The sequence below is a fragment of the Maniola jurtina genome, chromosome Z (assembly GCF_905333055.1).
Source record: "Maniola jurtina chromosome Z, ilManJurt1.1, whole genome shotgun sequence".
In the NCBI taxonomy this organism is placed as follows: Eukaryota; Metazoa; Arthropoda; class Insecta; order Lepidoptera; family Nymphalidae; genus Maniola; species Maniola jurtina.
Window position 1 is genome coordinate 445,698 of NC_060058.1, and position 17,654 is coordinate 463,351.

At 39.2% G+C, this 17,654-nt stretch overlaps 1 protein-coding gene across 8 annotated transcripts in view; it reads left to right on the top strand.

The window, feature by feature from the left end:
• The window catches only part of LOC123880021 (protein AF-10-like), a 43,822-nt gene that overhangs the window by 16,665 nt on the left and 9,503 nt on the right, over positions 1 to 17,654 (top strand). For 6 of the 8 annotated variants that reach the window (XM_045927893.1, XM_045927892.1, XM_045927894.1 and 3 more), the window contains 9 exons: positions 87 to 146; positions 1,508 to 1,633; positions 2,139 to 2,283; positions 2,704 to 2,881; positions 3,724 to 3,822; positions 4,355 to 4,467; positions 7,015 to 7,090; positions 10,353 to 10,490; positions 13,300 to 13,356. In XM_045927893.1, coding sequence (XP_045783849.1) covers positions 87 to 146; positions 1,508 to 1,633; positions 2,139 to 2,283; positions 2,704 to 2,881; positions 3,724 to 3,822; positions 4,355 to 4,467; positions 7,015 to 7,090; positions 10,353 to 10,490; positions 13,300 to 13,356 — 992 coding nt within the window. The remainder of the gene's footprint in view (positions 1 to 86; positions 147 to 1,507; positions 1,634 to 2,138; positions 2,284 to 2,703; positions 2,882 to 3,723; positions 3,823 to 4,354; positions 4,468 to 7,014; positions 7,091 to 10,352; positions 10,491 to 13,299; positions 13,357 to 17,654) is intronic. The other 2 variants (XM_045927895.1, XM_045927899.1) reach the window with 1 other exon arrangement.

A 17,654-nucleotide genomic window follows, 5' to 3' on the forward strand; every position in this document is an offset into this window, starting at 1 on the left:
TACCTGAATAAAACTTACAGGTGTAACTGTGGTCTTATTGGTAGTATGAGATGTATAGTTAACAAGAAACCTACCGTTTCGGACAGAGACCTGTCACGACGTAACAGAGACGGCTGGGAGTCGCAAACAAAAAGCGGCCGACAAAAGTTCGTGTTCCCCTCCTTACAATAGTAGTTTAGATACGCATATGTGTTGTGTGTTCGTAGTGTTCGTACTATAGGCCTACCGGTTTTATTTTTTATCATAATCTTATCATATCATGAACACAAATTTTAATAACGATTGCAAAATATTTATATTTCTTGTCATTGACAGTAAAAAAAAAGTATTCAATTATTAGATTATATTAGTAATAGAATTTTTCAAATGACAGCAAAATATTTATTCTAAAATAAAACTTAACATCTAATAAGTCAAAAAATTTGAGCAACAAGCGTATTGGCTCTTATTTTTCGGGCTGCATTTGAAGCACTTATTTCATATCTTGTACAGATACTCATATGACTGCCCTGATTCGCCCAGTAGTTTTTGCGTTGATAGGTCAGTCAGTCAGTCACCTTTTTCTTTTATATATTCAGATAACCACCTTAAAACTAAAGTCTCAGTTAAACGGTTGGCCTATAGCTAGTTATGTGTTGTAGTTGTAATTAGCTAAGTAATTGAATGCATTGACGCAACACGTCCCGGATAGGGGCATACAAAGATCCCACTAGATTACTACATGGGGTTGTTCAAGGGGTGGATCAACAAATTTCTGAAAAGTTGTTAACGCGTTGGCGTTCCTCTAGTGCTGTAAATGTTCATGGGCGGCGGTAATCACTTATAATCAGGTGACCCGCCTGTTCGTTTGCTCGCTGTGTTTATTTTTAAAAAACTACAGCGTGAAATCTTGTATGAGTTATTCATGATATGTGCATAGTAGTTGCACTGTAATTAGCTTATATAATTTGTTTTGTTGTTATGTATGTATTTTGTAGTATGTAGTTATATAATGTAGTCAGTGTGTTGTCCTTTTTGTAGTCATGTCATAAACTCATTCTAATCTCTGATACTGTTAAAACGAGACAGCCTTATATTGCCACATAAGTATGCCTCATTTTAACTGAAACTTAAGTCTTGCAAAGACAAAGTATGTCTCTATAAATCTAAGCCCTAAGGCTAAGATCTATAGAGCGATTTGACTTTGCTCAGAGATAAGACACTGTTAAAACGAGACAGCGTTTTCCGCAGGCATAAATCTGTCTCGTTTTAACCGAAACTTAGATCTAAGCAAAGCAAAAAGATTTCAACGTAAGAGTCTGCAGCCCAACTGGGAGCGAGTGCGTGCGATAAACAGTAGCCTATGTCCTTCCCCGGATGTAAACTAACTCTGTATCAAATTCCATCAAAATCGGTTAATTTGTTTGGCCGTGAAAAGCTAGCAGACAGACAGACAGACACGCTTTCGTATTAATAATATTAGTGTGGATATATCGATGTACCTATAACATTGGAAATTCTGGTACAGATAAAAAGAAGCCGTCGCCGTCGCGTCGCGGTTCTGGTGCGGGCGACGGAGGCAGCAAGTCCAACACGCCCGCGCCGTCGCCCCAGCACTGCGCTGACAACGCCGGCCCAGGACCCACACCCAAAGGTAATGCCGAGTATCTTGCTGGTTCTTCTCGGTAGGAACGGCATTCCGAACCAGTGGTAAAATAATTTGACGATTCAAAAGCACTAGTAAAATTTCACCCTTATCACCTGGGTGCCTGGTGTACTTCGAACACCCATTGTGCCAGATCCTTTTTTTTTTTCACGCACATGCGAACTGTGGGTTGAACTCCTTTCTGCGGTGTTCCTATTAGATTACAACATGGGGTTATTTAATGGGTGGACCAATAAACTCCTGAAAGACCCGCAACGCATCGGCTGTTGGTACTGCAAATGTTCATGGGTGGTGGTAATCACTTAATATTAGGTGACCCGCCTGCTCGTTTGTTCGCTGTTTGTATTAAAAAAAGCTATCAAAGGCCACAGGCACCCATCAGACCAGGCTCGTATGGTCTGGTCTGGCTAGTTACAAAGAACCATAAGCTTGATGCGCTATAATTCATTGAAACAGATAGATCTGTTTGGTGCATATCAGTTCATTTCCACAGCACCAGGCGGCAGGGAGACGCCGACTTCGAAGATACCGCTGCCGCCCTCGTCACCGACCCAAGCCACCAAGCAAGAAACGGGTGGCGTTATTAGCTCCGTCGCTTCGGCCGTGGCTTCCCTGGCGCCCGCACCTTTGCTGCAAACGTGAGTATTTCTTGACCCTTGTGTGAAGACCCTTTTTGATTTTCTCCGATAAAAAGCAGCATATGTCCGTTTCTGGGATCAGCTTGTATCCCAGAAACGGACATATGCTGCTTTTCTTTTCTTTGAACCAAACTTTATGAAAAATTAACACTAGCTGTTCGCGACAGGTCGAGATGGCAAATTTCTAGTGAGATGACACGTGTTTAACTGATTATTATCAACGCACAGCTTAAACTACTGGACGGATCAGATTGAAATTTCGCATGCAGATAGCTATTATGAGGTAGACATAAACTAAAAAAGGATTTTTTGAAAATTCAACCCCAAGGAGGTTAAAAATAGGGACTATTAAAAAAGGTTTGAAATTTATGTAGTCAACGGGGACAAAGTATAAGCTTTAATGATAATAATTTGTTACAGCACTTCAACGAGTACGTCGGTAGTACAGACAGTGACGGCGAAGTCGCTGTACCAGGAGTCGGTGATAACCAACGCGGAGGCGATGGACAGCAAGCAGACCAAGAAGAGGAAGGCGGTCGCCGCCAGCAACATGGCCATGCAGGCGGCGGAGTACGTGGCCACCACTCCACCCGCCACGGTCAGTTGAAACTACCCTTTGTTTTCATAAGGAAAATCTGTCGTGGATACCACTGGTCACGGGGGAGCACAGTGGTTATGCCGGACTCCTACCGATTAAAAACCTCACGAAGTTCAATCGCTGATGACGGGAGCACAAGGGACCGGCAACACCTCGTTACTTCGCCAGCGGATGTCCGCCGCAGCAGATCCACCACTGGGACACTACGTGCCCCCAAACACCGTTAGAGGCATGCCGGAAACACAGCACGCCAACCAACCCGAGGACTACACTGTGGATGGCGGACCGCCCGTGTCCATCACCCGCAGGTCATCAATATTATAGCTAGCGGGAAAAACGGAAGCCGGAAGAGCATTCCGTATTCTATTCCTTATTATTGAAGACCGGTTTTCAAGCTCGGAGGAATATTGGCCAAGAAAACATCTCAAAGCATCCTGAACTACGCCTAGCCGAGTTAGATATGTGACATAGCTATGGCTTCGAGACATAGTTGCTAAGAATGTGCCTGATAAGAAAGCTTACAGTCATTCAGCGGGCATTGGAGTTTCTCTACATGGTCAAATCAGAAATGATGAGATCCGAAGAAGAACCAGAGTAACCGACATAGCTCTATGGTTGCAAATTGCTAGGAAGGCTGATTACAGCCAAGCGCTAGTCTGTAAATTAAAAAAGAAAATAGTCGTCTATGTTTCGCACCTCTCCCTCACTCATAATTCAAAATTCAAAATATTTTTATTCAATTAGACTTTTACAAGTTCTTTTGAATCGTCAAAAGCATCTACCTATGGGCAATAAGCCCACACAATATAACAATATCTTAAAGTTGGTATTTCTTGACGCAGTCGGTGGAGAGCAACGCACAGAATAGCAGCACGTCTTGGGACCAATCGTCCAGCCATGGGATTCTTGACACCAACGTGGAAGAGAAGATCATCAAAAAGGTGAGATTATAACATTTATTAGGTTTCTTGCGACTTTATCTGCAGGGATTAAGGTTGAAAATCCTGTGGCAACTCTTTTAATGCTTGGAGTTTCCTTATGGGATTAAATCAGAAGTTATGATCCGTAGGAGAACCAGAGTAACCGACATTTTGAAACTGAAGTAGCTATGTATAGGGCACATAGTTAAAAAAATTAATAAACCTTGGAGTCCCAAGGTGCAAGAATGGCGCAGCGTTGGAAATCCACCTAGGACGGACGAGTCACAGCGAGCCGCTGAATATCGTGGTGAGAGAGTCCCTATAAGAGACCCCTTTGAGTTCACAGAAGTTTTTAAGAGTTCATTTCCGCGATCAGCTGTTTACAGGGTTGTCACATTGGAGTTTAAACAAATTCTTTAAGTTCTCATATATCCCATGGGTATCGCGCTATATGAGGCTCATTAGTTTTTTGGTACATCGCTCCTAACCTCAGCTTGCTGAGACGTTACAGACATTGTCTAGCACCCTGTACATGTGCTACGTTGGTCCGCAGGCTAAGACGGATGGTACAGAAGGCGCTACAGCACACTTCTCCAGCGTCAGCCCGGCGCCACCGCTGCCGCCGCCGCCGCCCGCTCACAGCCCCGCGTCGCAGCCCAGCCCGAGGTCAGACTATCTCACCTTACCCCCTTACAGCCTGTTCCCATTTGTCGGTAGTCGGGCTTGGATGTTCCAGTGGCACAACATTTTGATATCAGTTTCAGACAAGTGTGAATAGCTTCATATATTGATGTTCGGATCGTTCGGAAGACGGGTCGGGCTGAAAGGCATGCATATAGCTATTTATGACGGTAGATATCTGCTATTGAAGGATTTTTCAAATTTTAACTCCTAAAGGGCTACAAGAGGAGTTCGAAATTTGTAGTGTATACGCGGACGAAATCGCGGGCATAAACTATGTAGTTTAGTGAATAAAAGAGCTATAACTTAAGTTTTTATGTTAACCAAATAGTTATTAGTCTGTGGTACCGAGATTTTTTTCTTATTACTCAAAAAGCTAGATTTCATTTCTTGATATTGTTGATATGTTTAGAACCCTAACTAAAGCTATTGTTATTTTAAAGCTACTAATGTTTCCGTGGGAACAAGTATCGCATGTGTACTTCAGAGTAATACGCTGACTAAGATCTCGGTTTTCAAGAACTTGACGAGGTTTTCAATAAGACTCCTGTTTCGAGCTAAACCTGCGTCTTCACTGGTCGACTTGGGTAGAACGGCTGGGTCGTTTAACTGATAATATATTCGGCGTCTCATTGGTCTAATGGGTAGCTTGAGGATGACGAGGTCCTATATTCGATTCCCTGGTCGGCCAAAAAATATTTTGATATGGGTTTTTCGTTAAGAAATTTTCAGCGCCAACTTGAAGTTGACGGTGTGTCATCCCCGTGCCGCGGCGAGCACGTAAAGCTGTCAGTCCTACGCCTGATCTCTCTCCGGACGTGTTGGATTTCTGTCCCATCGGGATTTTTTATCGATAAAATTTATTTCGACACACATTTACCAAATTTCGTTAAAATCCATTCAGTGGTTTTCGTGTGATGCGCGTACACACAGACAGACAGACAGACGAAAATTCCAAAACGAATTTGTCTTTGTCGATAATAATGTTTTCTCAAATTAAAATTTTCAAAATTACATGTACATTAAATATAAAATACACATTACATTATGTTTATTATTAATTGTACAGAAATCGTCCAGTTACAGTTTTATTATAAGTATATATAGCTAAAGTGGAAATTTATAAAAACAAGATAGAGCGATAGTTTTCTTTTAGAGTTTGCATAATTTCTTGTATCAATATCTCAAAAATAATTTTAATTCCAGCTGATAAAACTCCTTTTGATACCATATTTAGATTTCAAGTGCGATTAAATCGAAACATATACACGTGTCGTACAAAGACTTCTTGAAACTAATCAAGTTGTTCTACATGGTTGATCAGTGAAAACACGCCTTTACAATTTCTGTTAACTACATGTCAACTTATTGAGAAATTGCCCGAGTATCCGTAAACAACTGTGACAGTGTTTTTAGCAGTAAACATTTAGATAAAAATAATACACTTATTTTTAATTGCCATAAAAAATGGCGAATACAGGAAAAGTTTTTTCTCATTTGAATACTAGCAAAATAAACTGGAAATAATTTTGTAGACACATTCTAGAAACTAATATCTATGTGTGTGGTTTGCCAGATTTGCAAAGAAATAACTAGTTTTAAACTTACGTGGTTTTAAAGTTTTGCATGTAAATTCTGTACTGACTGTGTAACTTTCAAACTGCGTATTTTAACGGGAATCTGGAAAAGTACAGGGGGCATTTCACGTCAAGCGGACAACCAAAAAAAAGTGAGGTCGTGAATTTATGTTTATACTCTGGTCAGTTATACTTCTAGTAGACGAGGATATATACACACAATGTTTTTTTCGCATGACGCTTTATTGCTGAGTTGTGAGCTTTTAAAAATTTACTACGAATGAAGTCCGTTATTTTTGGATGCTTATTATTTGTAACAATTCATTTGTAAAAAAAACTAAAAAGCATTGTTTATTATAGTTAAAAAGTTGAAATTTTTATTTTTTTTATCGAATTCTAAATTTAAATTTTTTAACGTATAGTAAACCGGAAGTGAACATTTCAAATCGATATTTGAGTAACTTGGCCATAATAAAAATATTTTTTTTTTACCGTGAATTAAAGCTTACATGTACTTATTCTTCACCAAAAAAAAATTGTAACGTGATGTCTAATAGTTCAGGACTTATAGTATATTATTGTCCGCTTGACGTGAAATGCCCCACAGATAAATAGTGCGCGACAGGTTAAGATGGCAAGCGGGGTGAGAACACCCCGCACACCCGCACGGCTCCCGCGCTATCTCGCTGTGGGTGACGCGTGGATTCCTCCGCCTCATGCCCCGATTTCCATCTCAACCTGTCGCGTATTATAGATATTAGTTCCCAGAATATATCTACAAAATTTTATTGAGTTTGATTGGTTAGTATTCAAATGAAAGTCAAACTATGTTTGTTTTCAGCGAATAAACCCCACTTACTAATAAGTAAATTGAATAATAAGAAAAAAGAACAAAGCAATATAACAGAATGAATTTCAACGTAAAACGAAAGAAGTGCATCTGTTCACCTTACAGGCATCTACCGAGCCCTATGCCGGGCCCAAGCGGCCTCAGCCAAGTCTCGAACATTCGCTCGCCGTCGCAGCCTCAGGTCAGTTGATATAATACATTATGTATGTTCGTTAACAGATAGCAAGTTCAAAAAAATCGGTCAAGTGCGAGTCGGGCCTCGCTCTTTTAAGGTTCCGTGCATAATTATGAACATATTTTGGGTGTATGTAATATTTCTTTCCGAATTAGACCATCACAGTAAACCATGAAAGAAAACCCCAAAAAATGTTCGCTTGTTTTGGTCACAACTTACAAACTATTTTATAAATCGTTGGTTTTCAGTATTTGTTGTTGAAATACAGTCTATGGTACATAATATACCAATATTTTATATTCCTAACCAGTTTAGTTTTTGAGATAACCACCACCACAAAAATGGTCTATTACCTAACAACTTTGACCGGCCCCTATTTCTTTATTTTTAAGGTAAAAAAAAAAATAGTCCTCTACTTAATGAGTTCTAAACAATGATACCCCATATGCTAAGGTTTTTTTCTGCTCCTTTTTCATGTATGGAAGCTCCTCTGAAAAATAATTAAATAGAATTTTTATTCGTTCAATATTTGGTTTTGGGTTAAGCTTCTACACCAAATACCGAAATTTCAGGTTTGTAACTCATTTAGTCTACGAGCTAGTGACACGCGGACAGACAGACAGACAGCAGAATGACCATAGGGCTCAGTTTTTGCCCTTTGGATACGGAACCCTAAAAGACAACTGATTGTGCGCTTAAATTAAGGAGACCGTGAAAATACTTCTTAACTTGCCATCTCATTCACACACTATACATAGGTATATTGTGAAAGAGAGAGATGATTTACGCTGCTATTTCGATTTTTGATTGGTATTTGAACGCGTGGCTTCGTATCATGCTTTATAGCGATGCTTAGTACGCAATAAAGCATGTTAATATAGAAGCTTCTGTGACGCTTTTTATATATTTTATCTACCTTCATATTATTTTAAAATCCTGTTTGTTTGTTTGAATACTTTATTGCACACACACACACAGAGAGAAAGACATACAAAAGAGTAGACGAACATTAGAGTTCAAAGGCGGTCTTATCAGTAACAATCCTGATTATGAATTGAAAAAGAATGCATAGTGATATATTTTATTGCCATACTATCTCTGATGTGTAAAAAAATGTTGGAGTTGTTTCTTAACCAAAACAATACTTCTTAGTTATACAAATTACACTGCTGCAGAAGGATTCAATTTATTTATTTTTGGCCGTATAGGGTTTAAGAGGGGTCTCTCCGTCACTCGCTCCATACAAACGTAGTTCGTCTCTCATTGGAATACTAACCAATCATACTCAATGGAATTTTATAGAAATGTTCCGGGCACTAATGCCTGTGGTTTTCCAGATTTCCGTTAAAATATTCGGTTTCTAAGCTACGCGGTCTTAAAAATTCACACACAATCTTTGAGCCCCTGTATGTAATTTTAAAACTACATATTTTTAGAAAAATCTAAAACACCACAGGCACAAATATTAGTTTCTAGAATATGTCTGCAAAATGTCATGGACTTTGGTTGCTTAATATTCAAATGAAATTAGGGCTACGATTGTATGGAGTAAGTGACGGAGAGAGCCCTGTTAACAAGTGCTGGTATGTTCACAGTACTCATACAAACACAATTTTACTATACAGCATGCGCTAGAAAATAGATTTATATTATTTTAACTAGGTTGCACTAACTAGGTTGGTTGTTTTTATGGAACAATGTCGCAAAGTTCCTCTATCGATTAAAAAAATAATACGCAAATTGGTTCAGAAATATCGGATATATCGGTGTACATAGGTAGAAAAACAATACTCCTCCATTTTGTAAGTCGGTTAATAAAAGAGCCTATGTTCCACCTTGGTTACGCCCTGGTTAATCCTCTACTTGTCTGTGAAATTCCCGTCAAAATAGGTTCAGCCATTCCGAAGATTAGCCTGTTTAAACAAATAGACAGACAGACAAAAATTTTAAAAACGGGTAATTCTGTTATGGTGCACTTGAAATAATCATATGAGGTAGTTATTTCGAAATTACAGACAGACACTTCAATTTTATTTATAAGTATAGATAGAGTATAGATTTTAAAGTGACTGACAATGTATGGCTGTCAGTGCGCGATGGGCTGGTGGAATTTGGCGCTACAAGATATTATTATGTCATAAGTCATTAGTGTTTTTGTTGGTCAAAAGTTTTATGCTATACCTTGTTCATGAAATCGAGCTAATATCGAACGCTCTCTCTTGCGCAATTGTATAGAAGTGAAAAGGACGCACTATGATGACGATAACAAGAAACTAACGACCAAGACAAATGTTATCAAGATTTTAAGGATTGGATTTTAAAATATGAGTTTAGATAAAAAAGTGTACGAAACTGCACATAACTCTGGGGCTGAGATCTTAGAGCGCACATTGACTTTGCTCAGGCTTAAGACACTGTTAAAACGAGACAGCGTTATACCGCTGGCATAAATCTTTCTCGATTTAACTGAAACTTAAGTCTAGGCAAAGTCAATGTGTGCGCTATAGACTTGAACCTAGATATTAAAACACTTTTGTGTTACTATGAAACTCACAATCGTGTTTTGATTTTGCTTTTATGCAATAGTTTCAAAAAATACTAATAAAGCTTCCATATATTGTTTTCGTATAATATAGTAGTAAAAAAAGCGAAAATCTTTTTAGTATGATTTTTTTAATAACGATTCCAGAACATACAATTAGAATAACAAATCAGTTAAAAAGGGAAATGGAAAAATATATTTTAAAAATTAAAATATATGTTTTTACTGACGCGGTTGTTTAACTTGCATCCGCGTCTTTGCAAGATGTAACAAGATGGCGGGATTTGATTGGTATAGTCAGTTCGGATGCATTATACAGGATGTAACCAGAGCGCCAGCAAAAACGAAGACAGGTGATAGTACTGATGATTACTGATAAAATACTACAAAAAAATCACGAAAAAAAAATATATACATATATTTTTAAAACTTCACAATCTATTGCAAATAAAATCTGATTCTCTGATCTGATTGAGGCTAGAGATCAACGAACGTTCCGTAAATAGGTCACTCGAAGTCAATGCCGCGTCGCAGGTGAGACATTGCCCCGAGTTTTGCACGCTATACATTGCGAATTTGCTATATTACTAAAACTACAAGATAAGGCAAATGTTTATTGGCATTGGATTGTATTTAGGTAGAATAATAATTTCGCTAAGTTTTGGTGGCGTTCTGGTTACACCCAGTATGTGGGTATGGGTATTAACGGCGTATGTCCCGTGCAAGGGCAAGGAGCGCGACGGGCCGGCCTCGCTGCTCGTGTCGGTGCCGCTGCCGCCCGCCGGCCACGGGCTCAACCTGTCCGCGTCCGCCCCGCCGCCCGCGCTCGCCCCCGCTCCCGCTACCGCCATCGCGTGCTCGCAGGTTCATAACCGCGCATACAGTCCGACAAGGCTCTTTTGGCGCGTGCCCAAAATCGGAACTAAAGCCGTCATCTTGACAAGTGCACTTGTTGATAGTTCTCTGTGTCAGCATAAAGCTACAACAACGCCCCTTTTCAAGCGCCAAAAGAGCCTTGTCGGACTGTATATTACATTATTACAGTACTACCACTTTTATAAGTTACGTCGTTGTACCTGCGCAGAAATCTTATTTTTGAATGGCGCGAAAATTTCTCAGCCAATCGTAGCGCGCGTCCGTCCGGTATTGGTTGTTTCCTACGCGCCATGTTTTGTACGCGCGAGTTAGCACGAGTCTCTGTTGTACTTTTGTTTAAAATCTTAAGGTCAAGCAATAAGGCCTGTATTTCATTGGTGTACATTCGGTTCTAGTCGGCGTTAGGTTGCGAATTATGCCGATGCTATTTATAAAAGTGGTAGTGTTGCACTAATTATTATTTATGTGTGTATATTCCGCTTTTCGTGTGCATGTAGCTTCATCATACTACTATAGACCTTTTCCTGTAGGATTAGTAGAAGATTATACATCTCACCATCATCGATAGAAATCGACAGTCGAAACACTGCAGCGTTAAAATAAAATGGGCTTTAACTTCATTGTTTTAAAGCTCAAGTTCGTCCGTACATGTAACTAGCGTTCCAAGCGGAAACATTACAAATTAAAGTCGGTGGTACTGAATTTTGACTTTGAATCGGTGAACTTTAGGTTCATTTTACTCTGGCGATATTGTGTTTCAAGGATCGAATTCTTTCAAGGTTGGTGAGATGCAAAACATACTAAGCATACGGAAGAGGCCAATTCGTCGCGAATCGTTTCACGCGTACGTCGCGTCCAGAAAGAGCGTGTTTTGCTGTTCCATTGCCCTTGACACATATTACATACGTGCACTCGCTTTGAAGATTGTGCGTAAACTGGATGCAACCAAGAATTCTCTATTCCCTATCTGCGGAAAGAAGTTAGTATAGCGCTCTCTCTGTCACATAGTCCCATACACATGATAGAGGCAAAAATCTCAGTGGGCGTTAACCATTTTGAGTCACCAACCTACTGCAGACGATTAACGCGCGTAGTTGAAATACGCGCGACAATGCTTGTAAATATATCGTAATTTGAAATATAGAAAACTAACAAATTATTTATAAGGAATGTAGCTGCATGCATCAACGAAAGATGGATTTAAAATTATTACAGGTTGAGGGTGAAGAAGGTTCAGTCCAGTATTTTTCATAATTTGAGTAAAATGCTCAATCTATCTCATCTTTGGATGCACTAAGATCTTTAAAATAGATAATTGACTATGGAAAACGAATAATGCTAGAATAAGTATGTACCGTTTAGTACATTTTTGACTACTCATTACAATTTGCGCAAGTTTACTCGGCCAAAAAAATTTTGAGAGTATCTTCAAGATACTCTCAATATTCTTCGAATTTCGGACCAAACAAGTCCACTCTCGAAGAACTCAGCATCAAGCAGCGTTTATACAGTACCCGGCAAACAACTTGAGCAATGACCCGATGGCTGGCCAATGGCGCGTGCACGCCATTGGTAGATCAGTCAGTGCGGGTGCATGCGATTGGTTGATACGTCGACTTTCGCTTTCTGGATTCGCCATAACTTTCTCCTATGCTCTTCAGATTGAAGTTGTTTGTCGGGCACTATACTCTACTGTGTAGGCTTGCATTCTCACTTTCTGTGGTCACATATCGCGACGATGTCTCCTGTGAACGTCTTATAGTTCAAGGGAGAGTAGGAAGCACGAGAGCATGTGTAAATGGCCCACGAGATGAGATGGACAGAAATTCCAATAGCTGCATCTGTATTGACGCTTTTGCTTTCTCAGTCACTCTTAGCACGCGTCCATTGTTCAGCTAAGTAAGATTGCGCGTATTGTAAGATAGTTGTAACATTAGTTATAGTCCGTATAAAATGACTTCTCTCGCGCCATTATAGAACTGTCATGTCATGTCAAAGGTTCACCTTCAAAATAAGGATTAAAATCGTACTTTTGACATGATATATTTTGACACAAAGTTAATATGGCGCGTGAGAAGTCATTTTTTACGTATTACACATAGTTTTGGCATTTAAGTAGCATAATGGTAACACCTAATATCACTTGGTCAGGGCTCGGCATATATACATACAGCGGTGCTCCCCTCCACGGCACTTATCTATACTTCTATACTAATATTATAAAGAGGAAACCTTTGTATTTTTGTATGTTTGTATTGAATAGGCTCAAAAACTACTTGACCGATTTCAAAATTTCTTTTACCATTACTTAGAGGGATTCTTCCGAATCCGTATAGGCTATATTTTATCCCGGAAAATAGAAAAAATAAATGTCCACCCGTGCGAAGCCGGGGCGGGTCGCTAGTCTGTAATGAACAGAGAGATAAGAAATAAAAGTGTTCACGGTAGAAAGGGAGACGTTTATTGAATTTCGGCCGCAGCGCTGTCCGAGCTGAAATACACTCTATTTCGTCGTATCATGACTCGTATTTGTTTGAACGTATTTGTGGAGTGAGCCTTCTGTACCTGTAAAATTGAGTAATACATATGTGCTTAAGGTCGGACCGCATTACAGCAGCGCTGCGCAGCTCTGCACAAAGCTTCAGCATATTATTCCAATCATTTCGTATGGTGGATGTCGTACTAGAGCGGTGCATCGCGACACGGAGAATATTTTGACGCGAAGCGCCGCTGTAATGTGGCCCGGCCTTAATACCTACATAAGCTACATAGATATATGCCAATGGTGTTTCCTCAGATTCCGCTGCCTTCTGAGATGCCCTCGCCTCATATTTTCCACCAGCCACACAAACAGGTGAGTTTAGCGTAAAATAGAAGGTCTTTCGCTAAGAGGGTTTTATTTTTCAGTACCTCAAAGCTCTTCATTCGCGATTAGGCAATGCCCTTGCGGCGTCTGAGCCTCCTGCCAAGTATAACTTGAATATCTTCAAGGCAAGAATGAATAGGCATCTTCTAGACACGCTCTAACCTAGACCGCATCATTGCTGTTTCTTAATTGTCGTCAAGCGCAAGCCTATCTCACAATAAAAGGTTACATTTCACAAAATGCTGGATATACTAAGGCCCTTGTGACATTTTTTTATTAACATAAACTGTGCGTTAATCTATCACTTACTGCAATTTCACCTGGTGGTAAGTGATGATGCAGCCTAAGATCGAGAGAATAACAAAGTCGCTTTCCGCCGTCTGTCCCTCTGTACGCTTAGATCTAAATCTCGCTTTAAACTATCCCACGGCTTTTAATGCGGTGTTCATCAATAAAGTCTGGAGAAATCAAGCCAACTGGAGAGCTTTTACCGGAAATGCTGTCTTATTCTTTTGAAATACAGGGTGTGACCAGAACGCTAGCAAAAATGAAGACAAGTGATAGTACTGAAGATCACTGATAAGATGCCATAAAAAACTATGAAAAAAATTTAAAAAGTACTGTATTTTTTAAAAGGTCACAATATATTGCAAATAAAACATCTGACAGACGCTAGTGGTCAACGAACGTTCCTAAATAGGTCACTCGAAGTCAATGCCGCGTCATGGGTGGGACATTGACCGAGTTTTGCACGCTATATGAGGATTTGAAAAATACTAAATCACTAAAACTACAAGTGGCAAATGGTTATTGGCATTAGTTAGCAATGGCAAATAGTACTATAATAATAACGCTAAGGTTTTGCTAGCGTTCTGGTTACACGCTGTATAACAAAATAACCACACTGACCCCTAAGCTGACACCACATTTATTATCTAAGTACGTATAACACCCGCGCGAAACCGGAGCGGGCTGTTAGTAAAGTGTAAAGTGTCGTGTCAGACATAAATATTAGGATTACAGCAAGATTACGAAGCATAAGCTAAGGTTACAAACCACTTCCTATGGTGATAAAAGCTTACACACTAGGTACCATTCGCTACCTAGCGATCTCTTTCAGGCAACCAAAGATTTGTCTGTTTATTTAGACGGATCATAGCGAAAAGCTTGTGGATCCTAGTATAATGTATATCACACATGTAGACACCAAACCCGAACACTTATGCGAACTGCGTTGCAAATGGTACGAACCTCGAAATTCTTAAAATACCACTCGGCATACGTTTCATTCATACTTGTGATGAAGTGCCTACTGTTTAATAATTACTACTATAATATGCGACAGGTTGAGATGGCAATCAGGGTATGAGTCGGGGGGCGCCCCGCATATCCGCCACGTCACCCGCAGAGAGTTAGCGCGGGTGTGCGGGGCGTCCCCACCACGGTTGCCATCTCAACCTGTAATTTTTAATCAGATTTATATATTTATTTGAATGACACGAACCAAGTCGTGGTTAAAAGCTTGTCTATACGTATATTTAGATATTTATATATTAAAAGAGAAGGAAGTTAATAAGAACGGATTTTTGAAAATTCAACCCCTAAGTGGGTATATCTAATAGGGGTTTGAAATTTCTGTAGTCCACGCAGACGAAGTCGGGGCTTAAGCTAGTAATTAATAAGAACAATCCATTAATCCTTAATTCTCTTGCGCCCTTAGTACACCCACGCATTCGTACGCCTTTCGCACAAAGGTCTTTCGCTGCCGAGTTCCATTGCGTAATATAGTAGGCGTAATACCTCAAAAATAGCATTGTTCACTCATACATTATAGGTATTTATACTTTTTAAAATTCCTATGAAAAACAAAGGGCACTGGAACAATAAAAACCTTGTACATCTCATTGCATCTCATTTGACTTTCCGAGAATCGTTATCTATAGTGTAAAGAGCGCCAGGCAAAGCCAAACATTGCGATTTACCTGCGAGTTGCACCCCTGTCTCGAGTCTCGACCCAACCCCCTAGCTACCTGATGCGCGCGCGCCATTTGTAATCTTCCATTCAGATGCTATGCTAAACAGAAACTTTACACTTTAAAGCTATTCGGCTCGCAGTCGGCCTACTGTGCCGGTTTCAGCAACATCTGTCGCAAGGGGGCTAGTCTTTTTAACATATTGACAACAGAATCTTGTATTATATTATTATACTCTAGTGCACGGCAAACAGACCCCTATCGTGATGAGCTCTAGTGCGTGAATCCCTTGGATTTACTATAGAGATATTATAAAATGGTGAGTCGCAATTACAATTATTATCAACCGCAGACTAAAGATAGACGTAAAGTGATCGGACATTTGGTAAGAGTGAAGCCTGTTGTGTTTGTATCAAGCACTTATAGGAATATGATAGATCCTTGAATATTAATTGAGTTGCAAATAAATTATTGAAAAGTATACGTGATAAAATAATATGGTTCTTTTCTTGGCTCTGAGCATGTATCAATTTTAACGTACTGTATAACTTTTCGTTTATTTTGCGTTTTAATGTATTGATAGTGGATGATATCACTTCGTAAATTTTGTATTTGTTCAACTTGAATCACCAGCAACGAATACATATTTTTTCTTTTTAATTACTCTACTGTTTTTTATTTTGATTGAAAAATAAAAAAATGTGAAAAACGGGCACAATAAATAGACCATAATTAATGATTCTAAATTTGAGATGCCAGATTTATGAATATACAGTTACATAATATATTAGGTAGACATATCTTATTTTTCCTTTAGTCTGTGCTATCCTTATCAAATGTTTCAATAGTGCTTACTGCTCACGGTTTTGAAAACTCTACCCCAGCGTTTAGGTTGTATAGTCAGCTTATTTTTATCAGTTTGTCCGCACGTGTTCGAATATTTTTCCATCTAACTTTTTTGTTTAGTCTATGTTATCAACAGCGTAAAGCTGCGTTGACACGGTACGAGGACGCTCGAACCGAGCGTACTGGTACGAATTAACTATATAGGAGCATACACGGATAGTGATTTACGCATACCGAGATTATTTCTATCTCTCTGTTCATTTTGCTGTTCATTTTTGAGATCTAAAGATGTCAGATCATATCACATAGATTTGTCGGTACGTAGAATCGCACGAAAAAAGAAAATTACGGTAAAAAAGACGAATTTGGAAGCGTAACTGGATTTATTTCATTACCTACCTTTTGGAGCGATTTCCATTTCAATTCATTGTATTTTTATAAACAGACTAGCTTAAGCCCGTAAGTTCATTCACGTAAAACAAATCCCGTGGGAATTCATTGATTGTCCGAGATAAAAAGTACTTCAGGTCTTTACTATACCCAGGCAAAAAAAAAAAAACAACAGAACACACTTTGCATTTATAATATGGATAATGATCCTAGTGGACTCGTAAAAATAGAGCGCGGTCCGAGCTAACTATGATCGGACGACATCGTCCGAGTGCACTTGGGTTGCTAGTTGCTATCCGAGTATACTCGGTCGGAGCATCGTCGTACCGTGTCAACGCAGCTTAACTGTCGTTCGTTTCGTTCGCGATCTCAAGCACTTGGTTTAAAGTTCCGACTCGGTTAGGTTCTCGCATGCGCGTATTTTCGTTCAGCATGTGTTCATGTGCTAAACTTGCACGTGTTGCTTTCTGTTAAATACAAACAACGCTACTCGGACTACAATACTGCTAATATTAAAACACGAAAGTGTGTCTGTTGGTCAGTTCTTTCGATAATACCGCAACGGAGCAACGGATCGACTTGTTTTTTGCTTGGATATAGTTAAAGTCCTTTAGAGTGATATGGGTTACTTTTCATCCCGAAAAATTAAAGAATTTTCACTAGTTTTTTATTTATTTATTAAATCCACGTGGATCATAATAATTACTTAGCATGTGAATTAGTTGTTGATATTCAGTGGTAAATTGTAATATTGTTATTATATTTTAGTGAGGATAAACATGCTTAAATTATTAATTTTCCCTGTCGATTTGTTAATTTTTTCGTTACAGTACTGATATTAGTTTAATTTCAATTTGCCTGAATCTAAAGTCTATTTATATAGTTTTATTCAATCGGCTCATAGTACACACGTGCGATTGGATGGGTTCGCGAAACTATAGGGTTTGAACCTTGAGTTTAATTGACGGTATTTCGCAAGTTATGGTGTGGATATCTGTATGAATTATTGACATGATGATGTTATTTCAGTATGGATTCTGGAGGTAAGATGTCAGTCATTCTGTATTTATCTCATCT